The 19221-nt window shown below is 53.5% G+C and overlaps 2 protein-coding genes and 5 non-coding genes across 8 annotated transcripts; 1 reads left to right on the top strand and 6 right to left on the bottom strand.

The window, feature by feature from the left end:
• Positions 1 to 1239: 1239 nt before the first annotated feature.
• On the top strand, positions 1240 to 6751 carry IDH3B (isocitrate dehydrogenase (NAD(+)) 3 non-catalytic subunit beta). Of its 2 annotated transcripts, none has more exons than XM_066384274.1 (12): positions 1240 to 1337; positions 1466 to 1546; positions 1671 to 1775; positions 1876 to 1996; positions 4340 to 4400; positions 4481 to 4613; positions 4714 to 4847; positions 4935 to 5037; positions 5120 to 5266; positions 5419 to 5513; positions 5624 to 5684; positions 6636 to 6751. In XM_066384274.1, exons 1-12 carry the CDS (start codon positions 1302 to 1304, stop codon positions 6708 to 6710), a joined length of 1152 nt encoding a protein of 383 aa, XP_066240371.1. In that variant the 5' UTR covers positions 1240 to 1301; the 3' UTR covers positions 6711 to 6751. The 2 variants fall into 2 exon arrangements, with proteins under 2 accessions (XP_066240371.1, XP_066240369.1); XM_066384272.1 differs by having other exon boundaries at positions 6325 to 6751.
• On the bottom strand, positions 6752 to 12069 carry NOP56 (NOP56 ribonucleoprotein). The gene is made up of 12 exons (XM_066384271.1): positions 11954 to 12069; positions 11709 to 11798; positions 11236 to 11350; positions 10410 to 10571; positions 10037 to 10235; positions 9486 to 9673; positions 9258 to 9409; positions 9059 to 9159; positions 8550 to 8698; positions 8226 to 8347; positions 7902 to 8039; positions 6752 to 7201 (listed from the first exon to the last, which is right to left on the bottom strand). Exons 1-12 carry the CDS (start codon positions 11954 to 11956, stop codon positions 6833 to 6835), a joined length of 1788 nt encoding a protein of 595 aa, XP_066240368.1. The 5' UTR covers positions 11957 to 12069; the 3' UTR covers positions 6752 to 6832.
• Positions 8107 to 8180, bottom strand: LOC136407350 (small nucleolar RNA SNORD57). The gene has a single exon (XR_010751895.1). It is a non-coding gene; the product is annotated as a small nucleolar RNA SNORD57 (small nucleolar RNA).
• On the bottom strand, positions 8431 to 8502 carry LOC136407351 (small nucleolar RNA SNORD56). Its single transcript, XR_010751896.1, has one exon. It is a non-coding gene; the product is annotated as a small nucleolar RNA SNORD56 (small nucleolar RNA).
• Positions 8911 to 8996, bottom strand: LOC136407427 (small nucleolar RNA SNORD86). Its single transcript, XR_010751961.1, has one exon. It is a non-coding gene; the product is annotated as a small nucleolar RNA SNORD86 (small nucleolar RNA).
• Positions 9792 to 9922, bottom strand: LOC136407397 (small nucleolar RNA SNORA51). The gene has a single exon (XR_010751937.1). It is a non-coding gene; the product is annotated as a small nucleolar RNA SNORA51 (small nucleolar RNA).
• LOC136407431 (small nucleolar RNA SNORD110) lies at positions 10720 to 10787 on the bottom strand. Its single transcript, XR_010751965.1, has one exon. It is a non-coding gene; the product is annotated as a small nucleolar RNA SNORD110 (small nucleolar RNA).
• Positions 12070 to 19221: the final 7152 nt, after the last annotated feature.

The raw sequence follows: 19221 nt of genomic DNA, 5'->3' as shown, positions 1-19221 counted from the left end.
CTTTTGGGTGGGGCTATGGGGCTTGCTGCCCCATTGTCACAGCATCCCTTCCCCCTCTGGCACGGACAGGTCAGCAGGAAGTGCCATTGAAGGGTTAGGGGCCTCTGCCCTGCGCTGTTTTGGATAGGTGAGGTATACAAGTTACAGAGAACTTAGCTAGTGGTTCTTAAGTTTCAAGGTGATACTATCTGAGGGAACCCGTTAAATGTGCATTTTTCTTTTCTTTTCTTTTTAAAGATTTTATTTATTTATTTTAGGGAAGAGAGAGAGAGAGAGAGAGAGAGAGAGAGAAGGGGGGAGGAGCAGGAAGCATCAACTCCCATATGTGCCTTGACCAGGCAAGTCCAGGGTTTTGAACCAGCGACCTCAGCGTTCCAGGTAAATCCTTTATCCACTGCACCGCCACAGGTCAGGCAAATATGCATTTTTCTGGGGCCCCAATCCTTTTATTTGAATTCAGCAAGCCCGGGGGGGAGGGGGCGACGACTCATAAGTCTGCATTTTAAACAAGTGCCCATGGTCCACATGGACAAGGTGATCCAAAATCATACTTCCCAGAACACTGGCTTAGACAAATCCTCCTGTCATCTTGTTTTTTGGCATACCACTTGTAAGCAGCATGTGACTAGACTTTTACAAATCAGGCTGAAATGCCCCTTTAGTCACACTTAGCATGCTTAAAGTAAATTCTGTCTCCATTTACAGCCCTGCTCAGGAGAGTTTAGGCCTGGGATACACTCTTAGAGAAACAACCGTCAGAACAAAGAACAAGACCACGCAGGAAAAAAACGAGGAAACTTAATGCCAGAAGACTGAGGGAGGAAACCAGACCCACACAACTCCCTCCATGGACCGTGTGGTGTTCATTCATGCCTTCAGTGCCGGCCGTATGAATGAATGCTCAGCAAGTAATGGTTAAAAAAGTAACAAACAGGTAGACACAAAAAAACGGTAAGATAGATTCCCCAGCATCGTGTCTGAACTTGTTAGTCAATTCAGGTCTCCGTCTGATGAACAGAAACTCATATTCTTCTTTAATGTTATTCGGAGGTTCCCACACAAATTAAATATGGTGACCGATAGTAAAGCAATAGGCGACGTGGTCGTGTGTCCCGTCAACCTCCAAGGGAAGTAAGCAGAAGAGGATGACAGCGAAGGATAGAGACGAGTGGGCAAAGGTGAGCAAGGATGCGGGTTGGAGGAAGAATGACTGATTTCGGATCTTAGGACAGACCGGAAGTCAGAGGGTCGAGCCGCGCGGGCTACTGACGTCACTCCCCTCGCGACTTCCGGCGGACAACATGGCGGCTCTTAACTGTGCCCGCTGGCTGACCCGAGTGAGGCCCGGGAGCAGGCCGGGCTGGGGGCGGCGGGCGGCCGGCGTGGTCTTACCGGGCTCACTGCAGTATTCCGGGTCTGGGGGTTCCGAACCAGAGCTCACAAGGCTTGTGTGTCTCTGTCGCAGGCACTGGTCGCCGCCCCGAACCCCGGGGCATGGAGGGGCTTGGGTACCTCGGCCGTGGCGCAGGCCTCCGCGCGGGTCCAGGTAAGCACGAGTCTCTCTCGGGTCTCGTCCCTCACCCCGTCGCCTTTATCCCCTCCTCCCCTGCCCCGCTCCTCGCTCCCCAGGACCCCTGCCCCCACCTCAGCTCTAGTTCTGATGGCCCCAGGCGCAGGCCGAGGACGTGAGGGTGGAGGGTGCCTTTCCCGTGACGATGCTGCCGGGAGACGGCGTGGGGCCTGAACTGATGCATGCTGTCAAGGAGGTGTTCAAGGCGAGTGGCCGAGGGGGACCAGCCGGCAGGGACGGTGGGGTGGGGTGGAAAGAACGTACTCCATCCTGACCTTGTGATTTTGGGGACGTGACCCTTAAAGGCTGCCTGTGTCCCGGTGGAGTTCAAGGAGCATTACTTGAGCGAGGTGCAGAATATGGCTTCGGAGGAGAAGCTGGAACAAGTTCTGAGTTCCATGAAGGAAAACAAGGTGGCCATCATTGGTATGTGTGCCCCCTTGCCCACGTGTCATTTAAAAATCAAACGAACAAATGTTCATTAAGCTGCTTCTCTCCGCGGGTAACTAATACAGGAACTCCCCTGACCTCCTGCCAGGTTCATGGCCATGTGTTCCTTCCCGTTGGGAACACTGGGAGTTGAGGGAGCATATGAGTCGTTTATGCCGGAAGGCTGCAAGCGTTCCGAGTCTGTCCTGGGGCCACACCATGGGTCATCATGTCTCGTTAACTGTGTTTCTGGAATGCCACTTCTGGTCTCCTCTTTGCTGTCTCCCCGCTCTTCCCTACTTGAATCTCCTCTTCGAAATGTTGGCTTCCAGTTCTGTCCCCCGACAGTCTATCTTCTACATCTCTTCTGTTGGGAAGACCAGCATGACTCACGCCATTCCTTCTGCCCAGAGTGTTCTGAGTCCTCGGCTGTTGTGACCAGTTATCACACACCTGGCAGCTTAAAGTAACAGGAACTTACTCTTTCACAGTTCTGGAGGCCAGAATTCCAGAGTTAAGGTGTTGGCAGGGCTCTCTCTCCGAAGGCTTAGGCCAGCAGCCAGTGGCCCCTGGCAGCCCTTGGCATGCCCTGGCTCGCAGATGCATCGCTCCAGTCTCTGCCCCTGTCTTCACATGGCTTTCTCCTGTCTGTCTGTTTCTCCTTTTCTTGCATAAGGGCTTGTCAGTGGATTTTGAGCCCACCCTAATCCAGGTTGATTTCATCTCAAGATCCCTAACTTAATGATATCTGCAAACATTGTTTTTCTAAATAAGGTTACATTTAACAGGTTCTGATGGTTGAGGCACAGACAAATCATTTTGGGGGTTACTGACCAACTCTACTCAGTTCAGTAAGGTCTGGCTGAAGTGCCAGCTGTTCAGGGACGTTTCCTGGTATTACCAGAGGGAATTTTTTTTGTTTTTTGTTTTTTATTTTTCTGAAGTGAAAAACGGGGGCAGCTGACAGACTCCCGCATGCACCCGGATCCACCCGGCATGCCCACCAGGGGATGATGCTCTGCCCATCTGGGCTGTTGCTCCATTGCAACCGGAGCCATTCTAGCGCCGGAGGCGGAGGCCAAAGTTGAGCCGTCCTCAGCGCCCGGGCCAACTTTGCTCCAATGGAGCCTTGGCTGCAGGAGGGGAAGAGAGAGAGAGGAAGGAGAGGGAGAAGCTGGCCAGGGCCACCAGAGGGAATTTGTTTGTTTCTGTGTATGTCTAATACCTCTTGTGGGTCTTTATTTTTTTAAATTTTATTTATTGATTTCAGTGAGAGAGGACAGAGAGAGAGAGAAAGAAAAACAGGAACATTCCTGTATGGGCCCTGACCAGGAATTGAACTGGCCACCTCTGAGTTTCCAGATGGTGTTCTAACCAACCAAGTTATCTGGCAAGGGCTTTTTATTTATTTTTTAATTATTATTTTTTTTTTTTTTTTTTTTTTTTTTTTTTTTTTCATTTTTCTGAAGCTGGAAACGGAGAGACAGTCAGACAGACTCCCGCATGCGCCCGACCGGGATCCACCCGGCACGCCCACCAGGGGGCGACGCTCTGCCCACCAGGGGGCGATGCTCTGCCCATCCTGGGCGTCGCCATATTGCGACCAGAGCCACTCTAGCGCCTGGGGCAGAGGCCACAGAGCCATCCCCAGCGCCCGGGCCATCTTTTGCTCCAATGGAGCCTTGGCTGCGGGAGGGGAAGAGACAGAGAGGAAAGCGCGGCGGAGGGGTGGAGAAGCAAATGGGCGCTTCTCCTGTGTGCCCTGGCCGGGAATCGAACCCGGGTCCTCCGCACGCTAGGCCGACGCTCTACCGCTGAGCCAACCGGCCAGGGCAATTATTATTTTTTAATCATGTTCTTTTTATTCTCTCTTCCACATTGCGTTGTTTGCAACATTGTTAGCTCCTTGACAGGAGTTTTGTGATGTGTTTTTGGTTGATATCACTAGTACTTTACATATTCAGTAATTGTTGATTTGAAAACCATGTCAAGTAGGTAGACACAGAAACATCAGAAGGGTCACAGGTCCCCTAGCATTGTTTCTCAACAGATTCAACCCAGGCTCTTTGATAACATGAAAAAAGCTTCTGTCTTTTTAGGTTTTTTTTAGATTTGAACATAAATATGGTAACGGAAAATAAAACTGTAGACAAAATGTTTTTGGTTTTAACTGCATTATTTTCCTTTGTCCTTCCTTCTAGAGGAGTTTAAGGGTCCCTGATTTGGGAGTGGGAGATGGGAGTGTGGGTTGCACTGTCACTGAAGGCGCTTGACATTGCGCCTGACATTTGGCTTGGTTTGCGCCTGACATTTCCCCCTCCTGCAACTCTGTTTATGCAGGAAAGATCCACACCCCGATGGAGTATAAGGGGGAACTAGCCTCCTATGATATGCGGCTGAGGTAGGTGTGGATGAGGGGGCGTGGAGCAGAAGGGTACAGGGGCACCAGGCACACTGCTGATGGCTCTGCCCCACTCCCAGGCGTAAGTTGGATTTGTTTGCCAACGTGGTCCATGTGAAGTCACTTCCTGGGTACAAGACTCGACACAACAATCTAGATCTGGTGATCATTCGAGAACAGACAGAAGGGGAGTACAGCTCTCTGGAACATGAGGTGAGGCCCTAGAAATTGGGAGGGCCAGGTGGAAGGTGAGAGAGGGTAACTCCTTCCTTTTTGTTCTGGTGCCACTCAGCTGTTTGTATCTCTTACCCAGAGTGCGAAGGGCGTGATTGAGTGTTTGAAGATTGTCACACGAACCAAATCTCAGCGGATTGCCAAGTTTGCCTTCGACTACGCCACTAAGAAGGGGCGGGGCAAGGTCACCGCTGTCCACAAGGCCAACATCATGTGAGGGACACGGCTTTGCCTGGGGCGTTTCTGGGAGGGTAGTCCCCTGCACTCTTGGCTGAACCCCTTTCCTTTGCCCGTGGACAGGAAACTTGGGGATGGGTTGTTCCTGCAGTGCTGTGAGGAGGTTGCTGAACTGTACCCCAAGATCAAGTTTGAGACCATGATCATAGACAACTGCTGCATGCAGGTGAGGCCCTCTCCGTGCCCGCCCGAGCACGGAGGCTGGGGGGTGGGGCTCACATCTTCATGCCTTCACTTCCCCCCGCCAGCTGGTGCAGAATCCTTACCAGTTTGATGTGCTGGTGATGCCCAATCTCTACGGGAACATTATTGACAACCTGGCTGCTGGCCTGGTTGGGGGAGCTGGTGTGGTGCCCGGGGAGAGCTACAGCGCGGAGTACGCGGTCTTTGAGATGGTGAGTGTGGCCCCTCCTCTCTGCCCTCCTGCCCCTGGGTCCTCCTGCCAGCTTCCCCCAGGCCTCTTCTCAGCCTCCCCCCCCCACCCCCCGCTGGTCTGAATTTCTGCATGCCGTCTGCGCCCCATGACTCGGGCCTGCCCTCTCCACAGGGCGCCCGGCACCCGTTTGCCCAGGCTGTGGGCAGGAATATTGCCAACCCCACAGCCATGCTGCTCTCGGCCTCCAACATGCTGCGGCACCTCAAGTAGGTGGTGGGGGCTGGGGAGGAGGCCGGGTGCTGTGAGGGGAGCACGGGCGGAGAAACGGGGCCTGAGGGGGTGGGGAACCTCAGTGTCCTCCTGTCCACACTCACAGCCTCGAGTATCACTCCAACATGATCGCAGAGGCGGTGAAGAAGGTGATCAAAGTTGGCAAGGTGAGCTAGCAAGGCTGTGGGGTCCCAGGCTCAGCATGCTCTCTGGGCACCCTGCACCAGGGCTCCTTTCCTTCCAGCCCCCAGATCACCTGCCTGTGATCCTACCGGCCCTCAGGGCTGCTCTCCACCTCCTCCCCTCTGCCGTGTCATCTCCACCTTTGCCTCATACTTCCCACTGCCGGTCCCTTTTCTGCTCCCTCCATTGGCTCTTGTACGGGGCATCTTAGTGCTGAACTTGCACCTCTGGGGGGGGGGGGGGCACAGGGGACGGAGGAGCCGAGGGAGACAGCAGGCAGGATGAGGCCCGGGTGTGGGTCACCTTCTCCACTCTGGAATCCCGTCCTCATTTGCATTCCCTGCCATTCTTTTCCTCCCTGCCAGGCATCTTCCTCCTGTCCCCAGTCTGCGTTCCCCGTCTTCCTTCCTGCTCAGCCTCCCATTCATTCTGTCCAGGCTGCAGTGTAGCTCTAGTAGTGGCTCGGGCCTGAGGGGACAAGTCCACACTCTTTCTGGACCTGGCCGCCTCCTTGCATCTCTGCTGCACTGTCTTCCTGGCCTCCCGTTCCCATCACACTGCCCTGCCCCCCTTCATGGGCTCTCTTCTCTTCTTCCCCACGGCTCTTGCCGGTGGTGGCTGTAGGTGCGGACACGAGACATGGGCGGCTACAGCACCACCACCGACTTCATCAAGTCTGTCATCGGCCACCTGCACCCCTATGGGGGCTAGAGCCCTTTATTCCCTCCAACCTCCCGAGGACCATACTACCTACACCTCCCTTCAGTGCAGTGGACCAGAGAAGAGCCCTTAAACCTCTAGAGCATAACTGCCTGGGCAGAGCCTAGGTTGTCCTGGGGCCAGCTTCCTCAGGGGACTGTGTCCTATTGGGGAGCGGAGAGGGAGGGTTAGGGCTGGGCCCAGGCCACTGGGATGATGCCAGTTCTCCTCCACAGGTTCGAACTCCTGACATGGGTGGCTATGCCACCTGCCGAGACTTCACTGGCGCGGTCATTGATGCCCTGTCATAAACACATCCATGTAAAGATGGCCAATAAAAACATGTATCGGCTCTGGTGGGTGTGACTTTATTGGGGGTACAGGGAGGGGTTTCTGGTGGCCACGCCCCACTGGGTCCCACCCTTTGTCCTTTCTACTCCTGGGATGGCTTCCGGAGCCTTTTCTTCTTCTTGGCACTGCTGCTCTTGCTGCAGAAGGTAGTGCCCTCTTCGGGTCCGCTGCTGAGGGGCTCCTCCTTCAGAGACACTTTCCTCTTTTTCTTGGGAACACTCCTGTTTCCTGCTGCTTCCGGGTCACTGACGGCTTCCTCTCTGGGGAACGATCTCTTCTTGGGATGACTGCTGCCACAACTCGTCTCGATATCACTGTTAACCAGCTCCTCCTTGGAAAAGGATTTCTTTTTCTTGGGTTTGGGTAAAGAGACAGGCGGGTCTTCCATTCCATTCTCCTGGGGAACCGCCTGGAGCTTTTTCTTTTTCTTCTTGGGTTTTTCGTTCATCTCCTAAAGGGGTAAGCGGGCATGAAACAGCATCATCGCTCACTGTGTGGATGCCCCCACCCGGTCACAGCTCCAGTGCTAGCGTGGGGCAGGAATGCCATTAAGTGGCCCAGTGTTTCTGGGATGGCCTACTGCATGGCTAGAACACTGGATGCCGTCCCAAAGGGAACCCCCACTTACAAAGTAGGGGAAAATGTAATTATCTAAACCATTTAAATAACTTAAAGAGGAAAAAGCCACCATGCTGGCCACCAAAGAACCATCATGCCAAGTTCCAGAGGGCACCCTGAAACACTAGTTCACACACTGGGCACCTATGAAAACCCCAGGGAGGATTCTAAGCTGGCATGTTGGGAGACCTCCCTGCCCCTGCCCCCACCCCCACTGTGGAGCGCTACCACGTCCAGACACAGCCGAGAGTAACAGCAGGAATTCACACTACCCCCGGCGGAGGACTCCTGGGAGGCAGCCGAGGACAGAACACGCTGGCCCAGACCGGTGTGTACAACCAGCCCTCTGGGCTCCTGCACATGCTCTCTCAGCACCTATCGCCTTCCTACAGAATCAAGAGGCAGTTTCAGATGTTTCAGTCCGAGGGCCCGGACTCCAGACCAGGGCTCGGAGGTCACAATCCTGTGTCCTGCTGTCGGAAAGCCTACAACTCGGGGCGGGACGTGCGCTGTGGGCCGGCCCGCCTACTGACCTCACACTCCTCCGGCGTGCTGCTGCTGTTCTCGGGGGACGCGAGGGCCAGCGCTGCCAGCCGCCGCTTCTCCTTCTTCAGGCGCTTCTTCTCCTGCTTCTCCAGCTTGCGGGTGATCTCCGCGGCCGCCTCCTCCGCCTGGCCGGGGACAAGCACTGAGCAGGCGCCGGAGACCTCGGGCCCCCGGCTCTCCCCCGGCTCTATCGGATCAGGCTCATTAAATCAGTTTCTTCCGCCTCCACGCGACAAGGTCAGGCCAGGACAGGCTCATCACCTCCGACAGCCGCGGTGCTTCCACCCCCAGCACGCTCAGCCCCGACTGACCTGAACCATCGCCTCCTTCATGACCTCCAGGTTCTTTCGTGGAATCTCTCCCGTCTCGTAGAACGACAGCCGCTCCTCCACTTGTTCTCGAAGCTTCTCCCCGAATACACTGGTAGGGATCTCTGGACACGCATGTGTGGGGGTAAACAGAGCCTGTCAGCGCCTCCAGCGACAGAAGACTCTCCACCCCCAGCTTCTCCTCAGCTCACTCAGACCCAGAAGTCTCAACACTCACTAGGTGAACTGCTGTTGACGAAAAATGTTACCATCACTGTGGGAGCTGAGGGACCCCCCCTGCCCCCCCCCCAATGCCCCCCCCCATACCCGAGAAGCAGTCAATCCGGGAGGCGATGCTGCACTTGTTGGCCAGGTAGCGGGAGATGCGGCCTTTGTTCTTGGCGGCTGCTCGGCCAATGAAGGTGGAGTGGAAAATGAGTCCGTACTTTGGGGTGTTGCCCCTTGTCTTCAGGGCTCTGGGAGAAGGATAGTCAGTGGAAGTGGCTGAGACCAGACATTTCAACCCAAGTAGCCAAGGTAGTTTCTCCCCTGTCCCCCCATTTCCAGAGTAAGCCTCAGGCTGGGCTGGTCTCGACCCTGCTGCGCGTCAACCCACAGCTCCCAGAGGCAGAGGGAAGGCATCCCATGTCGCTGACCTGGAAACTTGGTCCCTTTGCCGGGCCCTGGGAATCACTCAGACACCAGGACTGGCCATCACGCCCATCGCAGAGGCCTGGATGGGTCAGGATGCCCTGGTCAGCCATCACTGTGATCCCCCAATAAGCAGCGGGCACCAGAAGCGGCACCTGAGCGCGGGCAGGTGCCCTCCCTGGTACCTGAACAGGGCCTTTTCAGCCCCAAGGATCTGCACTGTGGAGGCGGGGTACTTGGCCAGGTTGGTGAGGCTGCCAGCATGAGCAATGAGACGTGCGCCCACCTGGAGGAGGAGTCGGGAATTAGAGAAGCTGGACTCGCCAGCCCGCCAACAGCACAGACACACACTTCTTATTCCCCCCCGTGTTTCCCACGACGCACCGCTTCCCCAATCAGGGCCGACAGGCTGGGGGCCACTTGGCTCATCTTGGACCGCAGGTACGTGTGCAGGCTCTGGCGGTACTCTGACAAAGACACCACGCGGCTGGAGAAGCTCTCAATGTTGATCAGGTCGATGGCCGAGATGTCCATGCCTGAAGGACACGGTATGAATGCAGGAGCCGGACTTTAGAGCCCCGCCCCTTACTCTGGCTGCCAGCCCGTGCTGACCCATGGAGGACCGCGAGGCATCCAGAATGGCCTTGGCCTTGGCCCCGTCCATCGTCAGCTCCTCCAGCTTCTCTAACTTCTCCTCGTTCAGTTCCCTCCGGTTCCCAATGAACTGCGCAAGGCGGCAGTACGTGGCATTGTCATTGACGATCTTCACCAGCTCGGGGAAGTGATAGCCGTACCATTCCCTGCGAAGAGGCACGATCACTCCCGGGCCCAGCTGCCCCAGCTCAAATAGAAGCTACTCACCACATCTACTCTGCCTGGAGGAAGTGAAAACAAGCCTGATCTCGAGCCTCCCGAACCCCGTGTCCCCCCATTCACAATACAGACCAGGCAAAGGGCCAGGGCTGAGGTGTAGATGGGTGGGTTTACTCTGCCTCCTCTTTCTGTACAGTCAGTGTAAGAACACAGCCTGCGGTAAGCACTGGGAGGCCCCGCCCCACCCCGCCCCGCCCCCCAACGCAATGCTCCACCCACAGCAGCCAGTCCTCATCTCAAGATTCAAAACTGGCTAAACCACAGGCCACAGACCCCGTTCTGCACTTTACCTGACCCGCATGGAGAAAGTATTGATGTCTTTATCCAGTTGGTCCAGGAGGCTAATGGACTGTATAATCATATTGTCCACCCGGTTCACATTAAACTTAACTTTGGCACGAGAATAGCTGTGCCCCAGCCCCAGCTGGGCTTTACACGCAGACACGTCCGTCAGCCCCTTGACCAGGTTGTGGAAGTGCAGGCGAACCCCTGGAGGAGAGTAAGGCTGTGAGCAAGGAAAGGCTCTGGGCTACCTCCAGCACCCACGGGCACCAGCCAGGCAGGCCAGTTTCCCAGAGGCAACTTCAGACGCCCTAATATGTCTCCAGAACCCTCCCCAGCGAGGCCAAGAATGGCATGAATGCTAACAGATGGCAGTCTCACCTCGAAGAATCTCAGCTATCACGCCCCCGGTCTGGCAGTTGTACCCTAACTCCTCTTGTATAGCAGCACCAATCTTGGGGTCCCCAACCCCCAAGAGTACTTTCTTCTTTTTGGATGGCAGGTGAGTCTCCAAAAGCAGGCGGAGGTCCTCGTGGACAATACCTCAGGACAAACAAAAAAACAAGACAGAGCTCCCACTAACAGACTGAAGGATGCTTAAATCATAGGAGATCCAAGGGCTGACCGAGGGACAGAGCACTGGCCCAGCCGAGCTGCTGGGACAGTGTGCCTAGACCCCTCCCTTCAGGCTCTGCTCAGAGACATGGAGACATCAGTGGTCACACTCAGGGGATTGACAGACACGAGTCATCACTGCAAAGCCCGCGGCAAAGTCGGGAGGAACAGCACTCAGATCCAGAAGCCCAAGTGTGAACCGCCTAACTGAAAGCTCACAACATACCCTGGAGCACTAAGAAAATACCCGATTTGCCTTCTGGGAACCAAACCTTTCTCGGTTTTTTAATTATCCAAATTGCCCTTTCCCATAAACTGCACCAAGTAGCAGAGGGCCCGGGTTAGCACTGAACCAGTCCCCCACGCCGGATTTCATTTACAAACATCACTATCACTAGTTCCCAGAGGGAAGCCCGCATGCTGGACTGTGCTCTAAATGTAACATTCGATCTACCACACCCCGAAGACCTTGAGGTCCGTGAAAACCGTTCTAAACTCCACTCTGTACACATCGACCACCACCCGGAACTGATCAGCCGTAGGCTCTATCATATTTATATCTTCCTGACACATCTGGGGGTGGCCTACTCACCTTCCGACACAGCGTTGGCATTTTCCAAGGCGACCTGGGAGGAGGCGAAGGGACAGAAGGCCACGAGACGGACGATGTTGTGGAACTTCCCCAGGTTGAGGACGCACTCCTCCACCTGGGGGGGGGGGGGGGGGAGAAAGCGGATGAATGTCCTCCTTCCCTCGCTCTTGCCTCTAGGGCGCAGTAAAGCAGCGGTTCGCAGCCCTGGGCACGCCTCAGAACCGGCTGAACGCTGAAGAATGGACCTATCACGGGGCCCAAAATCCCAGTTCTGCTTCCTCCGTTAGGGGGTGGAGTACGGGAGGGTTCTCCATGGTGCTGACGCGATTCCAATTACGAACGCAGCCAAGGGGCCCCCTCCGCTCGGGCGCGTTAGGGCCCAGCGCACACCCCGAACACGCGCGGCCGGCCACGTGGGAGCGCGCGGTGCATGTCGGTGCCGGGGCGTCCGCGAGCCCCCCGCGGCCACCCACCTGCGGCTGCAGCAGGCTGATCTCCTCCACCTCCTTCAGCGCCAGCAGCGCGTAGCCGACCGCGTGCTCGAACAGCACGTGCAGCAGCACCTGAAGAAGGAACCCGGGCGCCAGCGTCAGCGCGCTCTCCGCGATCGCCCGGCCCCGTTCCCACGGCAGGCCCCCGGCGCCCGCCAACGCTCCGGCCCGAACCGAGGCCCGAACCGCGGCCTGGGCCTCGCCTGAACCACGCAATCACTCCTCACCATGGCGCCCGCTGCCGGCCCGGCTCGCAATGCGGCGAGCGGGCTCTGGCGCGCGGAACTGGGCTCTGGAGGCCACGCCCCTCGAGCCGCCGGCCAATCAGAGGCCGGGGACGGTACCTTCCGGGCCTGCGGAGGGGTCCGCGGCGTCGTTCACTCCCGGCAGGCCGCGGGGGAGGCGCGAGCGCGGGTGGGCGGAGCGTTTCCGGCCTCCGCTGCGGCGTGGGCGGGCGCGGTTGCCGGGGACGCGCGGGTCGGGGCGAGTGCTGCAGCCCGCAAAGCGGGTTGGAGAAAGGCTTTTCGTGGTAATAGTGCAGGCTCGCGTGGGCTCATCATTTCCATGGCGGGCCGCGGAGCTGGCGAGATCCGCAGAGGAGGCCCTGCGCGCGCTGCGAGGACCATCCCCACGCGGGGAACTGTTGCCGAGCCCGCTGGCCGCAGCGCCGGTGGTCTCGGGCCCCGGACGCCTCCCAGCGCTCCGGGACCCCTTCGTCCCCGCCTTCCACCAGGGGCCGACCCTCCCGGGAGCCCCGTGGGCCGTGCGCCCTCTCCGCTTCCCCTGGGGACGGAAGCGGGGCCTGCGCGTGCTGGCGCAGACCCTGACGAAACGGCACTCCTGGTGGCTGGTTTGGTGCTTTTAAATCGCATTTTATGTATTTATCTTTTAAGACTGAGGATGGCAGGCGGTAAAGTAGAAAGGAAGGACTATCCCACCTTTTCCCAGCTTGGGCTCTTGTTCCCGTTGAGCGGCAACCAGCTCCTTCTGCGGGAACGCGCGTCGCTTACCCTGTCGGAGGGCCCTTTGATCTTAACACCCAGTTATCTCCCAGGAACCGGAGCTGCTCCCTTGTGCAAGGGTTTTGCTTTATTACCTTTGCTTCAGTAGTTAATATTAAAACGTGGTTATCCTGAAGTAGTATATAAGTTGAAAATTTAAAAAAATTTTTAAGGATTAAAAAAAAATTACTTTCTGGCCCTGGTTGGTTTGCCCAGTGGGTAGAGATCAGCAGAGCTTGTGGACCTCCCAGGTTCATCCCGGGTCAGGACACACCGGAGAAGCGACCATCTGCCTCTTTCTCTCTCCCCCTTCTCTTTCTCTTCTTCCCTCTGCAGCCGTTGCTTGGTTGACTGAGCGTCGGCCCCCGAGGGTGGGTTGCCAGGTGGATGCTGGTGGGGCAATATGCGGGAGTCTGTCTCACTACCTCCCTTCCTCTCACTTAAAAAATACATAAAATGGAATTGCCAAATTATAACGTGAAGTTCTCTTAAACGTTGTAATTACCAAATTTAATGGGTGGTTTCCAAATGTAATGGAGAATTTACTTCATTATTTCTGCACCTAATCCTAGATATTCCTGGAGTTACAGGTGCTTATTTGCTAGGGTAGGGGTTTTCAAGGAAGTCAAAACCCGTTAATGGATCAAAGGATTAATTTAGACATTCTTGGCCAGTATTAAAAAGAAATAGTCAGTTGGCTCAGTGGTAGAGCGTCGGCCTGGCGTGCAGAAGTCCCGGGTTCGATTCCCGGCCAGGGCACACAGGAGAAGCACCCATCTGCTTCTCCACCCCTCCCCCTCTCCTTCCTCTCTGTCTCTCTCTTCCCCTCCCGCAGCCAGGGCTCCATTGGAGCAGGGTTGGCCCGGGCGCTGAGGATGGCTCTGTGGCCTCTGCCTCAGGCACTGGAATGGCTCTGGTCGCAGCAGAGCGAAGCTCCAGATGGGCAGAGCATCGCCCCCTGGTGGGCATGCCGGGTGGATCCCGGTCAGGAGCATGCAGGAGTCTGTCTGACTGCCTCCCCGTTTCCAACTTCAGAAAAGTACAAAAAAAAGAAAGAAAAAGAAATAGGATGAAGCCCTGGCCGGTTGGCTCAGCGGTAGAGCGTCGGCCTGGCGTGCGGGGGACCCAGGTTCGATTCCTGGCCAGGGCACATAGGAGAAGCGTCCATTGCTTCTCCACCCCCCCCTTCCTCTCTGTCTCTCTCTTCCCCTCCCGCAGCCAAGGCTCCATTGGAGCAAAGATGGCCTGGGCGCTGGGGATGGCTCCTTGGCCTCTGCCCCAGATGCTAGAGTGGCTCTGGTCGGGGCAGAGCGATGCCCCGGAGGGGCAGAGCATTGCCCCCTGGTGGGCAGAGCATCGCCCCTGGTGGGCGTGCCAGGTGGATCCCGGTCGGGCGCATGCGGGAGTCTGTCTGACTGTCTCTCCCCGTTTCCAGCTTCAGAAAAATACAAAAAAACCAAACAAACAAAAAAAACAAAGTAAGAAATAGGATGAGCCCCAGCCAGATAGCTCACTTTGTTAGAGCATCTTTCCTGAAGCACAGAGATCTTCAGCAAGGGAGTACGCAATGCAGAGATGGCAGAGAAAAAAAAAACCCAACCCTTGCCTGACCTGTGGTGGCGCAGTGCATAGAACAGGGACCTGGAATGCTGAGGTTGCTGGTTTGGAACCCCTGCCCTGCCCAGTCAAGGCACATACAAGAAGCAGCTAGTACGAGTTGATGCTTCCTTCTCCTTCCCCCTGTCTCTCTCCTCTCTAAAATCAATCAATAAAAAAAATTTTTTTTTAACCCCATAACTCTTGACCTCTGATTTCAGAGACTTTATAATCCTGGAAGAATTAACATAACCAAGTATTGAGATTGTGCAGTATGGCTGACCAGAATACAGATGTTTCTTGGGGGGGGGGGTGTGCTCTTGAGGAAGATTTCATGGCCAGAAGGGGTTTTACAGAAGAATGTGTAGATTGTTAAAGAGGTGAAGGAAAGAGCGTGGAAGCAAGAGCCAGAAACAAGAGAAGAGCCTGCTAGAGGTGTAAGATTCACCCTGGTCAGCAGCTGGACCAAGACTGAAGGCTCTAGCATTTAAGATCTAAAGCGTAAGCCTTGGATGAAGGTCAGGGCGAGTGGCTTGGTCTGATGAGACTCTTCTCTGTTAAGTAGTGTTTGATTGGAGATTCATTTGGAGGTGACGTGCGAGGCAGGTTTCCCCAAACGTTCCAGCTGAGGAAACGTCTTTCACGGGCAGCAGGTCTGGGGAAGGGAGCGTGGGTTTCGGGTACGTTCCAGACTCCAGCTTTAAAAGCCACGTGGCATCCAGGGCCTTGCCTTTCTCTGTCGAGAGGAATGCCCACCCATTGGGATCGATAGACCACATACTGTAGCATCTATAGCTCTTTTATTTAGCCTAGTCCAGTGGTAGTCAACCGCCCACTAGTGGGCGTTCCAGCTTTCATGGTGGGCGGTAGCGGAGCAACCAAAGTATAAATAAAAAGATAGATTTAACTACAGTAAGTTGTTTTATAAAGATTTATTCTGCCAAACAGCGAAAATCCGACATAAAGTACTTGGTAATTATTATTATATGCTTTAACTTGCTGTTACTCTGCTTTACAAATTTTATAAAGTAAAGTTACTTCCCTATTTTATAAATCACCATTACTGTGGAACCAATGGGCGGTTAGAAAATTTTACTACTAACAGAGATACAAAAGTGGGCGGTAGGTATAAAAAGGTTGACTACCCCTGGCCTGGTCTATGGCTCACTCTGTCATTTTGCTGTAAATTAATTCAGAGTTTTTACTCTGGGAAATGGTAATGGGGACCTATGGAAAAGGAATGTGCTACAGTCACGGCCACATAAGGACTGACCTTATATAGGATGGTGGTATACCAGAGAGCCTAAGGCAGCTATACCATCTAGGTTTGTGTTAAGTATACTCTATGATGTATTGCCTTAAGCAGGGGTCCCCAAACTACGGCCTGCGGGCCGCATGCGGCCCCCTAAGGCCATTTATCCAGCCCCCGCTGCACTTCCGGAAGGGGCACCTCTTTCATTGGTGGTCAGTGAGAGGAGCATAGTTCCCATTGAAATACTGGTCAGTTTGTTGATTTAAATTTACTTGTTCTTGCCTGACCTGTGGTGGCGCAGTGGATAAAGTGTCGACCTGTGTCGGGAGCCGATCAACAACTGCTGGCTGACAAGGTCACAGCAGGAGAAGACCCACAACGCTGGCTGACAAGGTCATAGCAGAAGAAGATCAAAAACTGCTGATTGACAAAGTCATAGCAGAGAAGACCAATGGCTGCGGGGTGACAAAGTCACCACAAAGGAAAGGCACAACGATACTTCCCCCTTTTGACTTTTTGAATTAATCTGGCCTTATATCCCCCCCTTTTCTGGGTGTGTGCTATTAATTATGGCACAGGGATAATAGTACCGTGCTTTCCCTGTAGATTCGTAGTGATTTCTTTGGAAATGAGACAGAAGGTGTGAGTTCCACAGAAAAGCCTGTAAGCCCCTTGAACTGGGCTCATAGACATAAGAGGCTGGCTATGATATCCCTCGTAAAGGGTTAAGTTTGTAGGAGAATTTCTTCTTATTAATCATGTTAGAAAGAATAGATTGTGACTTGTGAATGGGTAGAAGGCAGTGGCTGTGCACAGAGCACCTTTCGGCCTTCACTTAATTCAACATTTTTCCTCCCTAGCCTTTTCATGTGATAGAGTAGAGAAGCATTCCTTTCTTCTTGCTTATTTGATCTGCAAATAGTGGTATATTCTGAGAAGAATAGAGTCAGAACTTAACTAGTGTTTAAATATAATAAATAAGTAATATTTGACTAGACAATAGTATCTTAGGTAAGGTATAGTAGAATGGCCCATTGTGTGGCCTAGGATGAGAGCGCAGTCAGCAAGAAAAGAATGTTTTACTAAGAGAATTGTCTTTTGACTAAAGGCAGTTACTGGGCTTTCTCAGTGAGATGTTCTCATGAGTAAATACTTCCCAAAATTCTTTGATAATGAGAGAAATGTAGAGGAATCCATAGAAGTAATAACAGTTAATGTCTTATGTTGCTACTAGGCTATCTTGCAAGTGCACTCTGTATATCTTTGGGTGAAAGTTATTCTTAATGTTATGTCAATTTCTTTATAGGCAAGCCTTTTAGAATCTTGTGAGAAAAAGTAGGACACTGCTTAAACTCAAAGCCATTTACCTGAGCAAACGGTGGTCCATTGTTAGTCCTTAATAATCTTGTCTGCTAATCTCTCTCTGCCCCTTAACTCACAACAGCAGTAAAGTTAGTTAACTATTAGTACTAATACCTTAAAAGCTTTTACCGATGTTGTTATCGCTATTCAAGTTATTTTGTACTTTGAATGATTTGCTACCTGGTTTGTAATTTATAGAAATAAATTAACTGTTATCCGGAAACATGTAAACATAGTGAAACAGAAGCAATGATTAACACCATGTGATTGTAACTCGGTGTGCGTGTATAAAAAGGGAGCTATACTAGCATTGAGCAGAGATGCCTGGCAGTAAATGCTAACCAGAGAATAAAGAGAAAGAAAAGAATTCGGCTCTCTCACTCCATTTTCGCCGACGCCGTCTCTTCCTGTGGGACCCCTGGATCCCCCCTGGGGCTGGACCCCGGCAGACCTGGAAATGCTGAGGTCGCCGGTTCAAAACCCTGGACTTGCCTGGTCAAGGCATATATAGGAGTTGATGCTTCCAGCTCCTCCCCACCTTCTCTCTCTCTGTCTCTCCTCTCTCTCTCTCTGTCTCTCCCTTTCCTCTCTAAAAAAATGAATAAATAAAAATAAACTTACTTGTTCTTTATTTTATTTTATTTTTTTTATTTTTTTTTTTGTTTGTTTTTTTTTCATTTTTCTGAAGCTGGAAACAGGGAGAGACAGTCAGACAGACTCCCGCATGCGCCCAACCGGGATCCACCTGGCACGCCCACCAGGGGCGACGCTCTGCCCACCAGGGGGCGATGCTCTGCCCATCCTGGGCGTCGCCATGTTGCGACCAGAGCCACTCTAGTGCCTGAGGCAGAGGCCACAGAGCCATGCCCAGCGCCCGGGCCATCTTTGCTCCAATGGAGCCTTGGCTGCGGGAGGGGAAGAGAGAAAAAGAGAGGAAAGCGCGGCGGAGGGGTGGAGAAGCAAATGGGCGCTTCTCCTGTGTGCCCTGGCCGGGAATCGAACCCGGGTCCTCCGCACGCTAGGCCGACGCTCTACCGCTGAGCCAACCGGCCAGGGCTCTTTATTTTAAATATTGTATTTGTTCCTGTTTTGTTTTTTTACTTTAAAATAAGATATGTGCACTGTGCATAGGGATTTGTTCATAGTTTTTTTTTATAGTCCGGCCCTCCAACGGTCTGAGGGACAGTGAACTGGCCCCCTGTGTAAAAAGTTTGGGGACTCCTGGCCTAAAGACCCATTTCTCAGGCCTGACCAGGCAGTGGTGCAGTGGACAGAGCATCGGACTGGGATGCGGAGGACCCAGGTTCGAGACCCCGAGGTCGCCAGCTTGAGTGCGGGCTCATGTGGTTTGAGCAAGGCTCACCAGCTTGGACCCAAGGTCGCTGGCTTGAGCAAGGGGTCACTCGGTCTGCCGTAGCCCCACCAAGGCACATATGAGAAAGCAATCAATGAACAACTCAAGTGCCACAATGAGAAACTGATGATTGATGCTTCTCATCTCTCTTTGTTCCTATCTGTCTGTCCCTATTTATCCCTCTCTCTGACTCTCTCTCTGTCTCTGTAAAAAACAAACAAACAAACAAAACAACCCATCCCTGAGGTTACACTGGGCATGGTTGTATGTTCCAGTGACCAGGAATGCTCAGGAAAGGGAATTGCATAAGACACCCACAGGACGGTGGGACTTCGCCCTCCTTTTGCCAGTGACCCAGTGAGGAATACGCAGACGAAGTAGGGAAATATCGGTAAGACACTAGTTATAATTCTCCCCACGTGGGGAGTAATCAGCGTTTTCTGTTAATAGCCAGCAAGGAACGAAAGCCTCCCGCTAACAGTCGTGCGTGCGCCATCTTGCGAACACACCTGATCTCCCAGCTCCAGACAAGTCTTCCGGTAGCTATCGCCCCGCCTGAGATCTGCAGTGTCCAGAACTGTGCTGCCCAGTGAAGTCACTCTCAGATTCTTTTTTAAATTTTATTTTTCAATTACAGTTGACATTTAATATTATTTTATGTTAGTTTCAGGTGGATAGTGTCATGGTTTAGATTAGACAGTTAACGTAATTTATGACATGATTCCCCCCCGCCCCCCCCCCCCCCCCCCCCCCCCGTAATTCAAGGACCCGGCTGAAACCCTATTATTACATTATTATTAACGATCACTCCCAAATTCTTCAGCCACAGAAACTGTGTGAGATAATAAATGTTTATTGTTTTGAACTGTTAAATTTTGCACAATTTGTTGTGCAGCCATAGAGAGCAAATATACCCTCCTATAAAATTCT

Source organism: Saccopteryx leptura, chromosome 5 (genome assembly GCF_036850995.1).
Source record: "Saccopteryx leptura isolate mSacLep1 chromosome 5, mSacLep1_pri_phased_curated, whole genome shotgun sequence".
NCBI classification, from domain to species: Eukaryota; Metazoa; Chordata; class Mammalia; order Chiroptera; family Emballonuridae; genus Saccopteryx; species Saccopteryx leptura.
Note: the sequence above shows the minus strand (reverse complement) of the source record. Positions and strands in the feature narration are given on the sequence as shown.

Bases quoted from the DNA above. Each gene is read 5' to 3' on its own strand.
- NOP56 (XM_066384271.1), bottom strand. The intron at 11,351-11,708 runs GTGGGTGGCCGC...CCCCCCCCCCAG, and splicing joins TCAGCCTGCTGCAGCCGCAG to GTGGAGGAGTGCGTCCTCAA. The intron at 9,160-9,257 runs GTGCGTCGTGGG...CTCCTCCTCCAG, and splicing joins CGGCCCTGATTGGGGAAGCG to GTGGGCGCACGTCTCATTGC.
- IDH3B (XM_066384272.1), top strand. From the start codon at position 1,302: ATGGCGGCTCTTAACTGTGCCCGCTGGCTGACCCGA. The intron at 5,267-5,418 runs GTGAGTGTGGCC...CCCTCTCCACAG, and splicing joins AGTACGCGGTCTTTGAGATG to GGCGCCCGGCACCCGTTTGC. The intron at 5,685-6,324 runs GTGAGCTAGCAA...TGGTGGCTGTAG, and splicing joins AGGTGATCAAAGTTGGCAAG to GTGCGGACACGAGACATGGG.